This window comes from Elaeis guineensis, chromosome 10 (assembly GCF_000442705.2).
Source record: "Elaeis guineensis isolate ETL-2024a chromosome 10, EG11, whole genome shotgun sequence".
Taxonomy (NCBI): Eukaryota; Viridiplantae; Streptophyta; class Magnoliopsida; order Arecales; family Arecaceae; genus Elaeis; species Elaeis guineensis.
In genome coordinates this window covers 1637169-1656908 of record NC_026002.2, presented here as the reverse complement: position 1 = coordinate 1656908, position 19740 = coordinate 1637169, and the positions used below count along the sequence as shown (strand labels likewise).

General features: G+C 36.2%; 1 protein-coding gene across 2 annotated transcripts in view; it reads right to left on the bottom strand.

Annotated features, from left to right (window-relative positions):
- Positions 1 to 1243: 1243 nt before the first annotated feature.
- The window catches only part of LOC105053244 (probable fructokinase-6, chloroplastic), a 35645-nt gene continuing 17148 nt past the window's right edge, over positions 1244 to 19740 (bottom strand). The window contains exons 3-7 of one of the 2 annotated variants that reach the window (XM_010934340.4): positions 15594 to 15806; positions 15254 to 15451; positions 15022 to 15159; positions 6150 to 6266; positions 1244 to 1594 (exon numbers count right to left, since the gene is read on the bottom strand). In XM_010934340.4, the coding sequence (XP_010932642.2) occupies positions 1460 to 1594; positions 6150 to 6266; positions 15022 to 15159; positions 15254 to 15451; positions 15594 to 15806 (801 nt within the window). In that variant the 3' untranslated portion in view covers positions 1244 to 1459. The remainder of the gene's footprint in view (positions 1595 to 6149; positions 6267 to 15021; positions 15160 to 15253; positions 15452 to 15593; positions 15807 to 19740) is intronic. The other variant, XM_073245027.1, reaches the window with a different exon arrangement.

Below are 19740 nucleotides of genomic sequence, written 5' to 3'. Positions count from 1 at the left end.
TGCATAGCTAGAACCAACTGATTAATGGAGTTGCAACATTGGAAGAATTTCACATTGAGCAGCGTGTCATGCGATAAGGATTGATGGTCTAAAGCTACTGCTAGTAGGCTGAGCATGGGCAGCTTCTCTAGAGTCATTTGACCAGATGCATGCTCTGGATCAAACTGACAACAGGGCTTCATGCATTACAAGTGGAACATATGGAAGGTTGGTCGCCATCATAAGCAATTCAAGGGTATTGTGTTTGATTGCATGGGTGCCTGCTGTGATTAGGGTTATGCAAGAACCCTACTCTAATACCTGAGTGATTCAAACTGGTGATCTGAGGTGATTGAGGATTGGTAAGAGATAAATAAAAGGGAATTGGTAAACAAGCCTTTGAGTAGCAGGGTAAACATGCGTAAAAAAAAGGATTTCCTCATTTGGATGATGGAAGTGTAGGTATGTTTTTTCAAGTAAGAAATAGCTTGGGGTACACACCACCAATGTCAAAAACATGGAAACCCACAGAGGTTCAGATTCCTTCAGCTCGAGTTTTGGCGAATCAAGAGGTGAATGAAACCGATCAGCCGCAGGACACAAAGGTCACCAAAGAAGAAGCAAAACCCTAAAATAAAAAAGAGTCCAACTCTGAGATTTAAGGTAAATGATTCCTCAAGAAGGCTTGCCTCTCAATCATCATACAACTTTCGATCTTAGATTAAAACTTATTCTTTTTCGCAATCAAAAACCAAATAAAGTATCTCAACTTTCAAGATTTCTCTGAAAAAAATCTAAAAATTTGTATCAAAAATTATAACAAGACCACGATTTTGAATTTTAAGACGTCCAAGCATAGTCTGAGGCCTTCAGATTTCGAGCAGCAAAGCCACCACCAACTGCCTTCTCCTTCGCATTCTCTTAGCATCTTCCCACCTGGCGTGGGAGGCATCGCATAGATTTGGGTTCAAGCATTCAGAGGTTTGAAGAAGGTACCTTGCACACCATGCTAGTAGTTTGAACCATCGAGGATACCACACAGGTAGCTTGTCGTGCATGACAAAACGTTCAACTCAGCTTATAATCGACTTGGCATAATCTCAGGCACAATACTCGAAGACCCACCTGACCAACTCGTTACACACCGCAGCATACTGCTACTTATGCTAGAACTTCAGGAAACCTTAGTTAATTATTTCAATTTTTTGTCCACAGCCTTACTCTAAATTATAATTCGTAATGAAATAAGACAAGAATCTACAGATCCGTAAATATTCCTCTATATGTATGTAGGCTGTCAAGTTTCTGGTACAATGCTCAAACTTTTCAGAAAAGAAAAAGCTACAACCGTTCTAATCAACAGTTGCACACACATAAATGCATAGCACCTGGCCTCTCATGCTTTTTAATGGAGTCATATAGTTTGCATGGCCAAATATAGCTGATGAATGAAGTCTTGGAAAGAATCAAAAAGAACTCTTTAAGCAACTATATTAACCAAGGCATTCATCACCGCATCTCGAGTTGGTAAAGCAGGGATTGCTCCTCTCTCCATCACGGTCAGTGCACCACATGCATTTGCAAACCTAAGGGCTTCTACTAGTCGACCTTCATCCTGTCATGAATAAGGAAAACACTTGATAATAAACCAGAAAAAGATTCCACTATCATAATTGTCACTAATAATCCTTGACCCAACAATTTAGGTTGGCAATAGGGCATTAAGCAGATCAGGCTGGATTGGAGTTTGACATAAATCTAAATCCAATCAACATCCAAATCAGGTCAAAAATTTAAATCCATGCCTTCTCCATTTCCATTTCAGTTGGATCAGATTAGGTTTAAGAAATATTTTATTGATGTATTGGGTTTTCAAGATCAAAATGTCTAGGATAACCAAAACACAAAGCATATGTAACATGAATTTCTTGAAAATATCATAAATATATCATGTAAAGGAAATAAACATTTAAAACTTCTTGTAGACAAAAGCAAGAACTCATTTTGCACAAATTTGGTTGACAACCACATACCATGTATAAATTATCATCAAGGACAAATCTTTATTAACTACATAAAGTTACTGCTACAAGAAAAATAGCTTCTTGAAGACAAGGAGGGCTGTAAAGGTTATTTAGTAATCCATATCCAATTTGTATTCGAAACAAGTCATATTTTAGCAATCCAAGCTTAACCGGATGACTTTGGTTTAGATCACACCACACTATTTTCAGGTTGGTTTTGGATTGGAAGCAGGTTGATCTGATTCGCTTGCAACCCTAGTCATTGAGAAAAAACCATTGCCTGGTGAAAACGTCCACTAATAACTAGAATATCATGCATTGCACCTCATTAGGGAACTCCATTCCTTAATGCTTACAATAAATTATGGACTGCACGCAAGCAGTGGGTGGTAAAAGACATCCAATTTCCAAATGAGAATAATTACTCAAACTGTAAATCTGCAGTAAACTTGAACCATTTGGTGGCATGATTTGAGGCACTAAACTACAAGCGAGAAGCCCACCAGAAACAAAACTCAGTGATGATAGTTTACAAGATCCAGTAATGTTCTCCATTCTTGCATAGGTTTCTCTTTTTGTTTTTCATCAACCAAAAGTTCCTTGCTTTGAGCCATAACTATATGTTTTGTACAAGCCACAGAAAAACTTGCACAGACTGAATTTGATGAATCACAGCACAAGATCAGCTGACATTGAAGTATTTAAATATAATCTTTAGACTCCGTGGACTAATTCTAATTAGACAAGGAATCCCTGTCACAACTGTGTTCGCATACCAAATACTCTACAATTAAATACTTGGTCTCTCTCTCTCTCACACACACTCACTCACACACACACAAAAACAGGTACTTATGTACATACACATGTATTGTGTTCGTTTATATACATGTGTATATATACATATGTACATGTATGATGTAAGTACAACTAGGTACGTAAAATGTATGCATTTATGTATGTGCATAATGATAATACACACAAGGTGTAAAGAAAAGACCACACCAATCACAAAATTCAATGATCCATGTTGCAAATCCAAAATACAAGCCATTGATGTGATCTAAAACAAAATGTCTATATATAAAATATCAGATGCTTCAGATAATCCTAGCTATCCAGCATATCATCCTAAAATTTACAATATTATATTTTTGCTAGACTATATATTTCAAAGATATTGATGCATAGGGGCTTTCAAAACCTGCGAACTTTTTTATACAGGCATCTTCGACATCATATTTTACATCAAATGGTCTAGATTTTGAGTTTACAACATGGATCATCAAATTTCACCGTGAGCGTAAAGTCCTCTCTTTCCACCATCCCATGTGTATTACAAACTCACTATATATATATAGATAGATAGATATATATATATATATAGATAGATAGATAGATAGATACATACATACATATATACATACATACGTACATATATGTACACACACACACACACACACACACACACACACACACACACATATATATATACATATATATATCAAGGTTGTCAAACTGCCTAGGCGAGGCTAGGGGGTGGACCCTCTATGTAACCTAGGTAGGTGCCAAGGTGCCTAGGCAGAATGAAAGCCCTCCAAGCTTTTATTATGCATAACTCTAAACATCTATACAAAATAAGCACGTGCATATATCATATATACACTCTTCATTCGCAATATATAGCATCATGAAACCTGATTCTCACACTTAAAAAGTCAAAACATTAAAATCCTCTAGAAGGAGAGCAGCAACAGCATTGCTCCATAAAGCAACCAGTAAGCTGTACACAACGGTTGGCAGTCAGCACCTAGCAAGAAGCAAAAGGAAGAGAAGGAAAAGGATGGCACAATGCAGCAGCCAACAAGTAGCGGGTCCATAGCCAAAACCAACCATCAAGGAGGAGGAGGAGGAAAGCAGAACAAAAGGAAAAATTGGAAAAAAGGACTGAAGAACAGCCAAATGAAGAAGAAGCAAGATAAAACAGAAAGAGGAATAAAAAATAGTGGAAGAAGAAGGAGATGAGATTGGTTGAAGAAGAAACAAACATAAACTTGGTGGTAGTGCTAGCAACTTTGCAGCTACTGCCACCACTTCCAGCTGCTGGTTGACCTGTTGGTAGCCATTTATCAGCTCATTAGCTACCATAAGGGTGGTTATAGACTTCGCTACCCTCCCACACGTCCCATATGACGATCAAATAGGAAAAGAAAATGTGAAAAGAAATCCCTAAAGAAGTAGGTTTAAGCAGGCTTAGCTTAGGTAGCATGGCCAAATTAATTACCTAGCCAGCCACGTAGGTGCCTAGGCAGCCACTTTTAACAACACCATATCCATACATACATCTACAATATCTGTATGCATGTATATGTATATATTCACTAACATGACTTCCTCTCATATTCTTCTTCAGCCAGCTGCTATTCTCATCAAAGGCTGATGGTTGCAGATATTGTTATGACCTCTTTTGTTTCTGACTGTCAACGTTTGATTTGCATTAAGTTCTGCTTTGTTTTTCATTCAGTTCAGCTGCTCTGTTTAACCATAGATTGAGAATGTGTCAGCTAGACTAGACAGTCTTATTAGGCAAATTAGTATCTCTGATGACCCATTCGTGTCATACTGATCATGCTTTGCAGTTACATTATTTCAGTTTTCATTTTTTCGAATGGTTGCAAAACATTCATTTGTAACAATTTCTGGTACAAGAACTTGGCTCTAGCATACGCTCTAATTCTTGTCAAGTTGTCACCCTCGTTAATGCAAGCAAGTTCAAAAGGAATTCAGATAACAAAGGAGAAACCAAAACATGATCCTCATCCAAGACCAACAGGTTTATAGTTTTAACAATAAAAGCTGCAGCACTATGCCACTTTCTCCATATCTGGATCATATTGAATCTTCTACTGATGCTAAACAACTCCAGAAAATTTTAAGCAAAAGTATAACATTCTAAGCCAGATCCCACGGCCTTTGTAGGAAACAAACTACAATCTCAGAATCCATTTCAATCCATAATTTAGTATTGGTGCCTTTAAGCTGAATAATATGTCTTAAATTTTCAAGCCTCCAAAAAGTTTGGTACAGAATATATGATACTTGAAGCAAAGTCTAGCCTGGATACATGAGAACTACACATCCATTTTCATCTCTAACCAAACCACCAAAAACAGAATTAGAAGCGGAACTGATCCATCAGAGTTAAGTTTCAGCCACCTTTGAGAAGGACATGTTCACTTGAGTGGAGCAATATTTTTCATTTTGTAATTGATGGCACAATCCCAGTTATCCAACGCACTAATCTCTGAATTCAATATTTTAGCATTGTTCACTGCAGCATGACATTTTGTAATGTATGCCAAATTAGTTCATGTTTCTTTTCTTCTAGTGGAACATGCTTATCCTCTTTAAACTTACTCGTATATTTTTGTATTTATATATGCTCGAGAATTTATGTTTTGAAATATTTTTGAAGATATACATTTGTCATCTTTCTACAGACTCTTCCTAGGGATTATCACAGTCTCACCATGGGTGAAGACCTCAATGGACCAATTGTGTCAAATTGACAGACTAAAAAGTGCAGAAGAACACCTCAAGCTCTCAAAACAGGCTGTCAGAGTCTGCTGCAACGGCTTATCATCTTAACAAGACTGATTAGAGGAAAAGAGGGAAAGGGAAGAGGTGACCTTACAACATAATCTACTTTGGCTTACGAGCCATCTGTGCATTAAATATTAAAATAAGAACTAGAATACAAAAATATCGGCGTCATAAACAAGAGTAAAAGAAGTATCTATAATATTGTTAAACACAGATCTAAGCAAAACAAACATGATCACTGCACCTCATCGATCCAGATTAAGCTGTGAAGTGCAACTAGTAATTTATTATAACTGAAAGAGTATGTCAAAATCCACTTATAACTAGAATATAAATAATCCAAGTAAAATCTTTGTGCACCTGTCATTAGATATATTTCCAGGTCACCATGCAGTAACTACATACTAAGAGAATATCGAGGGAAGTTATTAGAAAATTCAATACTAACATGCATATGAAAGAAATTACTTAAGAATCATTTGCAAGCACGGTCACAGCAGCAACATTGTTATAGTTTCAAGCATGGGCTAAAGAAAGTTGTACCTGGAGCAAGGAAATATCAGTGGCTAATTGCGATAAAATTCCAGCAACAAAAGCATCCCCAGCACCAGTAGTGTCCACCGCATTCACTTTTAGTCCGCTTACCCTCCCACTGAATTCCTACAAAATAAAAAGGCATCGAATACTAATTCTAACTGGATGAGAACAGCATCATAAAAGTGCTGAGTAATTTCACCTGGAACTATTTGAAGTATATATGTTAGTCTCTAGCAGTTCTATACTTCTATCCATGTAGTAATTGTGTTAGCCATAATGAAGTGTGCCTGGATTGATAACAAGTGCCAAACTTATATTTATTAACATTACTTATATATGGCTGAACTAACGGGGCATTTTCAGCTTTTGTGGCTTATTTATGACGATTTTGATGTCTATTCAGGTCCCTATGTTTGATTATAATTTATTGAAGTCATAAGAGAGAGGTTGGGTAGCCTGCTTTAGCAACCATAGTTGGAATACTAGCATTTGTTTTGGTGCTGCATCACAAAAATTCATTGTTCCAACTATGTTATGTTTCTTTCATTGAATATTATCTAATACTGTATTCTGTATTATATTATACGCGTAATATGTCCAATCAATTCCTTGAAATAAAATGAAAGGATTCAAAAAAATAATAATAATAACAACAAAAAAAGATCTTATAGATTTAACATAAAATTGAAATGAGTGGAAATCATAATACCAATATGACTTATTAGAACTCATTGATTCAAACTTTTTCTAGATCTTTACTTTCTATTACAAAGCTAACAATGGAGACCTTAGTAGGATTCCGAGGAAATTTTATTGATCTATTGAATAACATACAATTATGCATAAACATGGAACAAAAAGGAAGAGGAAGAAGAAGAAGATTATGTGGAATTTGGGTATCCATCATTGGCAGAGCCAAGGGGGCAAGGAGGGGCTATTGACTCCTCCAAACCCAACCATACGCTCTCAATTCTTTCCATATTAAATGCCAATATGGCATGAATTTCCCCCTTTACCCATTCTTATGTATTCAAAGTAAGCACTTTAAACCTAGAATTCAGCTTCAATAAGTTTAATATGGAATTTCTGGCATTTCTTTTTAGATGATTCGATTCTCATATAAGCAATGATTTCTAAAAGGATATTTCTTAGGTCAATCTTAGCCATTCATTAACGGCTGGAGGACTTGGATTAGCTTAAACTTTGATGGCTTTCTCTAGGTCCAACATCTGTATGAACTCCTGAATGAAGGCTCCAACAAACTCAGAGACACCTAAGACAAAAGGACAACCGACAAAAGGACAGCCAACAAAGGAAAGAAACAAGGGCATAAAGAATGAAAAGAAGAAATAAGAAACTAAGGGATGTGGAGAAGATATGAAGGCCATTAAAAAACACCCATGGCCCAGGTCTATAGGTTCATTTCTTCCTCCCTTTTGCTTTCTAGTCTTTCAGGTTTGCCAATATGTTGTGTTTTCTTTTTCTTTCTTTTTCCATATAAAGAGGAGAAGAAGAATAAGGGGACCTAAAGGGGAATTACTTCGTTATTCAAGAGCCCAACTGTACGAATCCAGAATTTTTTCTTTTATCTATGATTAACTTCTTCTTTCCTTTTTTTGGTTATTTTTTTCTTTTTTTAAAAAAAATTGTATCACATGAAGAAGGAGAAGAAGAAGAAAATACTGAACAAGGAGACAGCCAGGTATGCATATATATTTCTTTCTAATTCCTCTTTTTTTAAAAACTTTTAGGCTTTCTAATATCTGATTTCTGATTTGAATCTTGTTTTACAATAAGAGCCAGAAGAACAAAGAAGAGAACCAGAAGAAGCAGGAAAAAGAGGCTCTCTTGCCCAATTTTATGCTTCACCCATTGAAGTCATCATTTTGACTTAAGCATGTCAATTGCTTATTTCAGATCTTGTTCAAGTCACATTCCAATATGATATACATCTGAGAGCCCTCCAAATTGATCAGGTCTAGGACTGCAAACCAGACTTAATCTTTCACCAGATGCAATCAGGTCAAATTATTTGAAATGTTGAATTATTTTAAAACAAATTCATATAGATCAGTTTTATCACAGTTCAGTGGTACAGCTTTGAGACCAAAATCAAATCCATCATTGCATATTTTAATCCATGTAGTATCAGGTTTGTGCTTTGTTAGACATGAGTCTACAAGAACATCAAACTCATATTTAGATGTTCCAATCATCATATATGAATTTAGATGACCACTTCAAGACTTCCTCATTATCATAACTTGGTAAGTTGTTATCATGCAGACTAATTAAAGACCTGGTCTGTCACAGTTCGTCTTGCATTGGAAGAGTGAGATACAAAATGTTAGGATGGGTCTAGGACCGCGGTGCATGAAAAAATGGGTAGCCCTGGTCCCTCCTGGCTAAAATAAACCAGGACAGCAGATACTGTCCCAGGCAGCCAGCATTGAGGACATACCTAGCATTTCAGTAATTCACTAGAGCACCACTTCTTTATTATTTTTAGTTTTCTTCTTGTTTGCTTTTTTCTCTTTATATTTGTTTTTTGATTAGGAGGAGGAACAGGGCCAAGCCTACATGCATAGCGCGAAAATGCCCTTCACGTGCACTTATAGGTCCACGTTGTATCTCCACATAACATGTAAAGCCCTCTACAAAGACAGCTACACATGGACCGCTCTGAGCGGTTTCCATGCAGTAAACCTCTCTTGTGTCAGCTTTGTTAAGATTCTTTATATATATATATATATATATATATATATATATGCAATAATAGGAGATACATATAACTCTTTATTTCTCTTGAGAAGGTTTTTATAAAAACACTGCTGGGCTGCACTACTGTTTAAAAGCAAGAGGTTTCCTTGAGACCTAATGCTGTCAAGCAGCACAACCCCTTTGAAATTTATTTTTCAATATAATAGTTTTCAGCAAGGTTTCCTGTACCGGTACGATGGCCGGATCGGTCGGCCGGCGGTACGATACGGCACGCCTCCGTTCCGAACCGAGGCGAACCGACGAAGGAAACCGGAGAAGAAAAGAGAGAAAGAGAGAGAAGAGAGAGGGAGGGAGGAAGAAAAAGAATGAAGGGGATCCGCCGGAGGCCCTCCGGCAGACAGCCGTGGCCGTCGGGCGGCGGAACGGCCTCCCGCGGCTCCGCGTGGGGAACAGGGGCGATCCGCCCCTGTTCTCGATTTTTTTTTAAAAAAACTTATTCAAAACGAAGTCGGCAAGTAGTTTGCCGACTTAATTAAGTGAAGTCGGCAAACCACTTGCCGACTTCGTTTTGAAAAAGCTTTTTTAAAAAAAAAATCCGAGAAACAGGGGCTATCCGCCCCTGTTCCCCGCGCGGAGCCGCGGGAGGCCGTTCCGCCGCCCGACGGCCACCGCTGCCCGTCGGAGGGCCTCCGCGGTCCCTCCGGCAGATCCCCTTCCTTCTTTTTCTTCCTCCCTCCCTCTCTCTCTATTTCTCTCTCTTCCTCTCTTTTTCTTCCCAAAAACGGCATGTATCGTTTTACATGCCAGAACCGTCTCGGTTCCCTGCGGGACGGTTCGGCACGCCCCATACCGGGCAGTTCGCCCGGTATGGCAAACCCTGGTTTTAAGTATGATCTTAAAATAGATATTATGGAAACAAAATAGTAGTTGTTTTAGTAGCATCGATTAGTTCACTCTAAATGAGAAATAATGGGCAATAACATGATATAATTTGATATATTATTATTATTATTTTAAAATTTGATATTGTTATTAATACTATAAAATCTTATCATTAACCAATAAAATTTGAATACAAAAGATAACATTTTAATTGGATAAAAATGAGAAGGTTAAGAACAAGTATTCTGATATTAATGGTTTATAACCACATTATTTAGAAATGCATTATAGATAACCTAACAATTGCCCTTTGTAACTACTTTTTTTTTTCTTAAAGAGACTATTACAGTGGTTATTCTAACATCATAGAATTCATTGTTTTACATTTGTACAAAAACAACCACTATACAATGCATTTTCATCTTTTGCATGCAGAGCTCTAACAAAGTATATACATCTAGGTTTCAACAACACCATTACATCATTACAACAGGCCTCCAATAAAATTGTTATTCGCTATTGTAATCATCATAGAATTTTTCCAAAATTGTATATACAAATATTATATAGATTTAAAACAATGACAGCGTCAGCTATATATGCCAAAAATGTATGGTTACAACAGTCAATATTCACCATATGACAAGAAATAGTAGCTATTAATGAAAAAGCAACATGTTATTTGTCTAAATCACTGTTTACAGCATGAAAACTCATTTTAACTGTAACTTATTAAATAACTATTATTTTTAACTAGCCTTAAAAATTAAATTCAAATTAAATATTCATTGAACAATGCAGAATGGAAGTTATTGAGAAATGCAAATATGTCATAAAATCTTTTTTTTCTCAGCAATTTTTTCCCATATTAGTCTCCAGTAAGCAGTCTTTGGGTCAGTGATCAGAAATTGAGATGGGACCCGTCACCATTAATTTGAAGTGTTTTTTGCTGTTTTCTAATAGTCTTTTGAGGCTTAAGAAGCTGAGATGGGACTTTTCACCAGTTGGAACCTGGAACCTCTCAAACCAGCCAGTTATATAAATCTGGCCAACTGGTTGAAAGCAGGGTCATAAATGCTATTTTAAAGCTAGCACTACATGGACCTACCAGGGTGTGCATGGGTGTTTTCCACCTCCACGTGCAAGTAGGTGTAGCATTCCTCTCGGAAGGGTAGGAAGGAGAAAGCATGCTTAGACCTCAGCACCATAAACCCCACATAAAATTGGTGCCTATATTGGTGTTGTCATCATGAACCCAATGGTAGGGTCAAAACCAACCCCTGACCATATATTATAACAAATGAATTCTAAAAAACCTCTAAATAATATTTAAGAATAACAAAAAAAATAAAAGAGAAATAAGCTAAAAACCTAAAATATTGGCATCCTCCCGAATCATCTGGACGGAAATCCTTCCCAAGTGTCAGAACAGCACTGTCCTATAAGCATCCCAACCAGCCCCAGACCAATGCAAGTCTTAATAACGAAGCGCAATGTATGTTTTACAAGCATGCCAATTATCTTCATTTAGTTATGTCAATTCTTTCAACAAATAAATCTCATCCTCCTATTAGCAATGAATCCATGAATTTGTTAACTAATCTAAATAGAAATACACAAAACAACCTTTTAATCTCTTGTTCTTGAATTTTCCCCTCACCTTCTGCAGGGATGTTAATGGGATAGCCTGGGCCTAGCCCAAATTCTATTCAGGGTCACACTCTCAGGCCTAAACATAGCCCAAGCATGATAGGCCCAAGCCTAATCCAACACAGGGCACTTTTTCGGATAGGCTGGATTAACTTTGGGCCCATTTAACATCCTACCAAGAACAAAATCCAGCTCCCATGATCAACTAACATAGAGCTGGGACCAATATAGCATTATTTGATTCCACAAGCTTAATCCTTGAACTCTCCAACATGAAGCCACTGCAAGAGTATTGAACTCTTACTGTAAAATCTCTCACTCAAACAATCTTCTCTCTCCACACCAAATCAAACCTGAGTCAGAAATCTAAAATAAGGGCCAGTCACCTTCTATTAGTAAGTCCATTAAAGGTATAGCAGGCCCCCTCTTTGGTATAGAAACAATCCTGAATGATTGAAAAAATCTCGAAATACTCTTAATTTTACTATAAGCACTGAATTATTCTCAAGAATAAACTAATCAAGAACTATTGAAGTCTTCACAAATCATTCATTAATTTTATAATCTGTCCGCAGAGTGTTCATAACTATTCCAGATGACCTTTATGAACTGCAAAATGATCATGCCATGTGTTAAAGGTAGAATTGTCTGTTATTGTTTATTTTTCTTAGCTCTCTAATGTTTGTTTTCACATGAATAAACATATACAATAGTTCAATAATCTGACACTTTATTTTAGTAAGATTTCTAGAATTTCAAATTATGAAGTCCTTTTTGAACTTTTGACAATGTTTTTAAAGTTTTTCCGCATTCTGAATCTTTGCCTCTAGCAACATTGGTCCTGAATGCTAAACCTGTGACTACACTCTTGTGCACTCCAATATATAGAGAGACCGAGGAGGTGGAAAGTCCTAAATCAACAAGAACTACGATCTACAGATTGAAGTCTTTTCTTGCTACTTAAGTCATCACACAATAAGAACAAGATTTTCGAGAAGAGCAGATCACTGAAAGGTCCTTTTGAACATAAAATCTTTATAATTAAGTTCCACCATGCTTCTCATGTCAGCATATGGATATAAGGAATACCTAAACTTGTATGGTCAAACTTGTAGCCCATAAGAACAAGCATCAATATGGACCATAAAATGACCAAATGCATCAACCCAATTTTACAAGCTAACTAACACCCATTTGGCATTGTTGGAGAGAGTAGAGAATTATCTACAGAGCCTTAGGCAACAGGGCTGTCACTAGCAGAGCTTTTAATAAAAAGTTATTTGCTGTTTGGTACTATATTTCTGAAGTGTTGTGCAACTTAACATCCATTTGGTAACCAAATTGAGGAAGTATTTTTACTATCAGGAAATAACAATAAAAGATACTGAATAGTACTTTCAATTATTTAACTATTTGTACTATGAAAACTGCTACCATAAAGTATTCTTAATTTACAAATTTGCTGTAGTGCTGGAAGTATAAAACAGCAATTAACAGCAAAATAAGGGCTGAAATTCAGCAAGATTGAAACAGGAACAAGAACAATGGATTTTAGGGTTTGTAAACCACTAACTTCGGAAACAAGAATGAGATGCCTGCTTAATTTGAGTCTAAAAGACTATGAATACTAGGGTTACAGCAACTCTCTAATCCCAACCCTTGATAATCAATAACCACATCTAATCTTAGCCACACAAACTCAATAAACGTCCCATGCTAGTTATATGACTACTTAATATAACTCGAGACATAATTACTGACCATAAACTAATCAAAAGAACAAATTAAAAATAGCTATTTTTTTTGGTAAGGCAAAAATAGCTAATTAAGCAAACTCCTTGGATGCTCCTACATCAAAATTTTTTATTTTGATATTTTAATCTAGATAATATAATAAATAATAAATTTTATATTTATTATAGAATATAATTTCTATAACAATATTTCTATAATATTATTATATTACACTTCTATTAATACAATATAATATTATTATATTGTACTATTGAAACTATTATATCGTTAATCTGTAAGTTATTTTTTATATTTTGATCTTAATAATATAATAAATAAGTTAAAATCCTTAATTGCATGATTGTGGCATAAAAACACCAACTTAAATGATTATGGCAATAAAAAAAAATTTAAATTAATTTTAAAAAATTCATTGCCAGGACTCAAACTTGGGTCTCTCGGGTAAGCTTTTGCCCAAAAGCTCCAAATTAGAGCTTTTCTTTAGTAGACCTTTTTCAGCTTTTGGAGGAGCCAAAAAGCTATTTCAATTTTTTTTACCAAAGACCTTAAAATCACCCCAAAAAGCTTCTAGCTCTCCAAGAAGCACTTTTGGCCCTCCAAGAGCAACACCAAAATAAGACCTAAGGCTAGTAACATAGGATCAAATCATCAATAAAGCATCAGAAAACACCAGCCCTATGGTTTTCCACCTTATCATGCTATGTCCTAATATCTTGTTGGACAACTAACTCTCTCTCATGATTGATCACAATCACCCAGTAGTTCCATAACGTGAGCAACCATTGCATTCAGATCTGACCGCAAGGTTGGTATTATCAACTCCACAGGAAGTAGCACTCTCAGGTCCAAGGATTCATGTAATTTATTGTGCTCCCCGGTCCAAAGAGTCAATAATTTATAGTATGCTGCTGAGAAGCAACTCATAAACTGCTGACCACCAAATATAACACCACATATCAATGTTCGGGTGCAAACAGACAATACTTATTGGCTAGAAGAATGGCCCAAGTAGTAACCAGTAGGCATATGCACTCCACCAAGGTAGCCATGAAAGTGTAGTGCCTCAATCATCCTTGGCTATAAGCGAACTTAGCGGTGCATAAAGAGACAATCCCATGATTCAGTGAATCTGATAACTACTTGGCTCTTCAGAGTAATGTAACTTATGGATGTTCTGGAAATAACTTTTAGGACAAATACTCGACACACATGAACATATTCATAAATGAAAATTAAACAAAAAATATGCATGAAAAATTTTCAACAAAACATCCCTCAAAATATCACTTCTGGGGCATAAAACATCAACAAAAAGCACATCGACAAACAAGATGCTTTAGTGAATGTGCGTAAACAAGGAATGATTAAAAAATGAGGATAAGGTGGCCTCAGGAGTTGCATCACAAGGGTAAAACGATGGCAGCTGATACAGATCAAATGATATGATCATGTATGTCATGAAATATAAAAGACCTTAGGGCTCAGGCAGACTAGGGCTTGAATTCCAAGTTGAAGAAGGCAGACCTTGAATTGTGAGACTATCTTTTGAAAAACTTGCATTCATAAAGCCAATAAACACTAAGAGAATTAAAAAATATATTGTTGATAAAGTAAAATCATTACACTCATTTACACATGTACCAAGCAAATATATGTCAAATAGCAAACTTACATAAAGAGATGGCTTAAATATATGATGAAAATTATTACGAGCTGAGATAGTTCACAATATGGAAACAATAATATATTAAAAATTAAGTTCCATAAATTAGGTTGTCAATGGACATCTTAAATATTTTGTTATTGAGAAAAAGGACCTATGGAATTAAAGCATCATCATAGACAGCATAATAACAAAATTAATCTATACCTTGGTATAATATCTGCAGCCCTGTGGGCCCTCAGTGACAAGAAGCAACTTAAGATTTGGGTGGAAGAGCTTGCGTACAACTGCATCATCATATGGATCTTCTCCTTTAGTCAAAAAGGAAATTTCTTCTTCACTTATCTGTTTCATAAATGAAACTAAAATCAGTAAGTCTCTAAAAGAAAAGAATACAGCAATATGTTATAGATGCTTTGTAAAACTAAGAGATAGCTACCTTGATAATATCAGCAGCATCCCATATGCTCAAGATTCCATCTCTAGCACTCTCTGCAGATGGCCATAGTGGAAGCCTCAGATTTGGATCATAAGAAAGAAGCACTCCAGCATCCTTAGCAACCATAGCTGCTGCAATATGTGCTGATTTACATGGTTCGGTGATAAGACTTATAGATCCATAGTGGAAGATCTTTGCCTAACAAAGATGTTATAATGGTAAGTACGATGACTGAAGAAAATAAAATATTCAAATAATCCAAGTGCAAAAATAATAGAGGCAGTTGTAGCTGTTGTAGAAACAATGAATTCTCTTATCACCACATTTATTCATCATGTACCTTCCTAATGATGTCAAGGTCAAGTTCTTTCTCTTCGAGCAGCATATCAGCACTGGGATTACGATAAAACATGAACTCACGTTCACCATCATTTCTCAATGTAACAAAAGCCAAAGCTGTTCGAGCACCCGGATCGAACCGCATTCCTTGATTGTTCACATTATTTTCTTTTAAAATATCAGCTAGCATATACCCAAACTCATCTTCACCAACCTGTGCATGTCATTGAACAAATGAAAGATGGGGGAATTTGAGCATAAGATATAAAAGTACCAGACTACCAGTTCTCACACAGACATAAAGCAGGAACAGTTGATTTACTTCTTTCCATTACAAACATGCATGGAAAAAACCAATCCACAAATGGTCTGTCACTTTTAGCAAGCAGATATGCAAGTAAGAGCACTGGGTCGTTATATATGTTCATCAATCTTCAAGATATCAGCAAAGTACCAGCAGTTTAATATTACATAACATGCACTATAGTCTCAGAGAAGCTAGAGGCAAACTGATAAAATTTATGAAGATGGTAAGCATCCTTACAAGCTTAGGCATTGAAAAGGCAATGCGTTGTAAAGGAAACTGGACAAATTGATTGACAAAAAGGAAAAAATTAAATTTTATCAACTATAATACCATGCGCAATCAAGTCTTCACACAGCTCCTTGAATTATGACTTGTGCCTTCAGAATGAACATTGATGCTACAGAAAACATTGTCCTATTGGTCTTTGTCTAGAACTAGAGCCATTCCACATCCAAGAGATCTTGGTAGCTTAAAAAAGTTCAGTGCATATCGGCATCTAATGTTCATTGAGATGAAAAAGAAAATAATTTGTAGAAAGTTAATTTGTCACCATCATTTCAACATGCATCCCATCACTCAACCATACAAGATCACCTTCATTTCAACAGCCGGAAGATATTGTTTGGGGTTCCTAAGGGCCTAAGATCTACTTAACACAACCAATGTGGGACTAAATATCCACTTGCACAGATCCCCATAGTGACACCAGTTAGTTTGTGGAGTCCTAGACCATGGTGCACTTTGAAATACCTTGGTGGATTCCAAGCAACAATGAAGCCCTCTTGGCAGCAAGGTAAAAGGCTGCTGGTTATTTTTAGATCTTCTGGTTCCTAGTTTTAGCTTCTAGTTCTTTTCTTCTTTTTTCTTCTAGTTTTTTTTTTTCGGGGGGTTGGGAGCTTTTAGCTGATCTTTAATTACTCTAGCTTATCCCAGAATTAGTTTTGCATTCTTCTTCCTCTGTCACTTTAAAAATTGCACAAGCACCATCATTACTTGCATATTGTGGCAAAAAATATGCTTCGGGAGTAGATGAATGTACGAAAGAGTTAACGAACTAGCATTACAACTGATTCGATGCATAGAGTTGCTACAATTGCCTGCATAGTTGTGTTTCTTGATGCCAAATCATGCATCTACTCAAAAATTTTCTTCTCATATATGACATGTTGATGAAGAATATCAATTCTTTAAACCTAATTCCTTATTTCGAGGTTCTAAATATCATGAGACAGCGATGTCCCAGTTTTTTCATGGAACTGGATTCCCTGTACCAACACACAGGACATTGGATGCCCCATCCTGTCCTAGACCATTTCTCAACTCAACCCATCCTAACACTCAAGATGATGGGATGCCCTATCGTCCCAACGGCATTTGCAACCTTGCCTTATTTGATAACATGATGAATAGCAAATGAAACAAGACAAAAATACCTAGAAGATCAAGAAAAAGAAAATAAAATAAGGTAGGACCCTGTAGCTCTAATACCAAATTTGATGTATGACTAAAAGAGAATTAGAGTTAGAGAGAGGTGAGGAAAAGAACGGAAATATAAGGATCAAACCTGGCCAGAAACTTTTCTTGAAACAAAATACAATAATAAAATTGTAAAATCACCAATGATGATGACCCTTACTTATAAATGTCAGAACAAGTAAAGAGCATACTTCCTACTGAAAAAAGGACTTCAACATACCTAAATCAATTTTGTTCCCAAAAAAAAATAGTATGTTAACTATATCCTACCAACCACTTTTGAACTCCTACTAAAACAAAAGAGGAAGGTTTGGAAGCTAGTCACTATTCATGGTAATGTAGCACAAGCAGCGCCAAACAATGGATAATGATTACAAACCTTCCTAAAATGACTCCACTCAATTAAATGGGGAACAAACTCAAGATTGAACTAAATTATAAACCATCTATCTGACTTTTAGGCTCCAAATTGCATCTGGCATAGCATTATAGGCGACATAAGCTTAATTAACATGTCTACATAATACAAGTTTGAGTGTCATATAGACTCATCACATATGAATAAAGTGAAACAAAATATGCATTCAAAAGTTTCTTGTTCTTCAGAAAATGATTTATATTTCAGCTTCAGGTAAAAACCTATTACTGAAGAATCACCTCAAAAAATAGCATAAACAGAGATTGTTTTCTGTAAAAAATTTAGCAGCCTGTCTTTTATATACCGATAAACATCCAAACAGGATGTCTCTTATTTTCTGCAGAATAAGAAGTTGTGAAGATATAATCATAACTTTAACATAGAAATATGGCAACGGTGATTCTTCATAATTGAACCAAGCCGGTAGGTCTCAAGCAATACTTAGTTCATGACCATAAGAAGAAGCCATTGTTGACTATCTAGAAGGAAAGCCAATGCATAATTGTCTATCAGTCGTTTGCTTATCTAATAGCAAGCAACTAGGCTTCAAGGAAACATTATGTACTTTACCTTCCCAATAAGGCTGATGAACCACCAAGACGAGCTATGCCAACAGCAACATTAGCCGGTGCTCCTCCAGGGAGCCTTTTTGAAAGCTGGAGATTCACCTAATGATAAGCCACTAATCGTGGGGACAAATCAATTAGCATTTCCCCAAAACACACGACAAGTGAAGAATCACTAGTCTCGAGAGAGCTATTGTTTGCCTGCAAAATGCCCCTCCAAAACCTAAGATAACAACCAAAATCGGAGGAAAGAGATTATGAGAAGTTTCAAACGTTATAATTTGAAAAGTCCTGCACCCCATCAATCCAGATAAGGTAGTGGATAAGCATGTTTCAAGAAAAATCAATTACCAAAGGTTAGTATCTTATGCTATAAAAGTGCAGGAGATGTGAATAATACTATCATGTTTTCAATTCAGTTTGGATAGTTGTGAAATAATTTTTCCCATTCTTCCATTTCATTGAGACGATGAGATGAACAGAATGACATGATCAATTCAGCACCTAAAGGTTGCTCGACAAAATGAAATCATCATAATTCTTTCCAGAATTTGGATGTATTAAAGATGTGCTACACCTTTAATTAAAAAGCACATTCCTTTATCTTTTGTTCCTTCCAGAATCACATTTTCTTCCAAAGGATGTTCTTCTAGCCAATAATGCTAAGATGATTCCAGATGTCAACCATTCATTGCATCTATAATTGGATTATTAAGATCTGATTAGAAGGAACACATGGAGAAGGTTTCTAACATGTTGCCAATGAAAAATTCAGCCTTTGCCACCGAAGTAAAAGTTTGGAGACCTACAAACTGTTCAAAAATACAATGAAAAAATTACAGCAGTCACAGTAAATAATATGAAGACAGAGCACGTAGGGCTCAAAAGTATAACAATGATAAAGAATAAGGTAATATCCAAAAGGATCAAGGTATCACTCACTTATTACGGAAACCCTTCAAGTTCCGAGTTTCTACCACCCTTTTCCAAGGGAAAAGAAGAGGCGAACGCCACCGACTACAAACTTGGAGTTCGATGAGAAAATATAGAGGAACAACCTCTTAACAGTAAATTACAAGTCTGGATCAAGTAGGATAGTCCTGTTAATTTAGCTACCAACTAAAAGCCGGAACCTTGAGTGACCTCATTGTTCAATAGGCCTTCCTTAACAGAACTCTAGCTTTCGATCCTTCTCTTTTATCCCAGCAAACTTCTTATTCCTTTCTTAACCCAAGAAAAAACTGACTTGTTCAAACCTTTCCCACTACAAGATACATGAAGAGACTAGAATGATTTAACGCACCAAAAAATTTAATCCTATGACCAAATCAGCAAACATGGGTACCTGAAATTCTACTGAGAGGCCGAGGAGAGAAAGAGG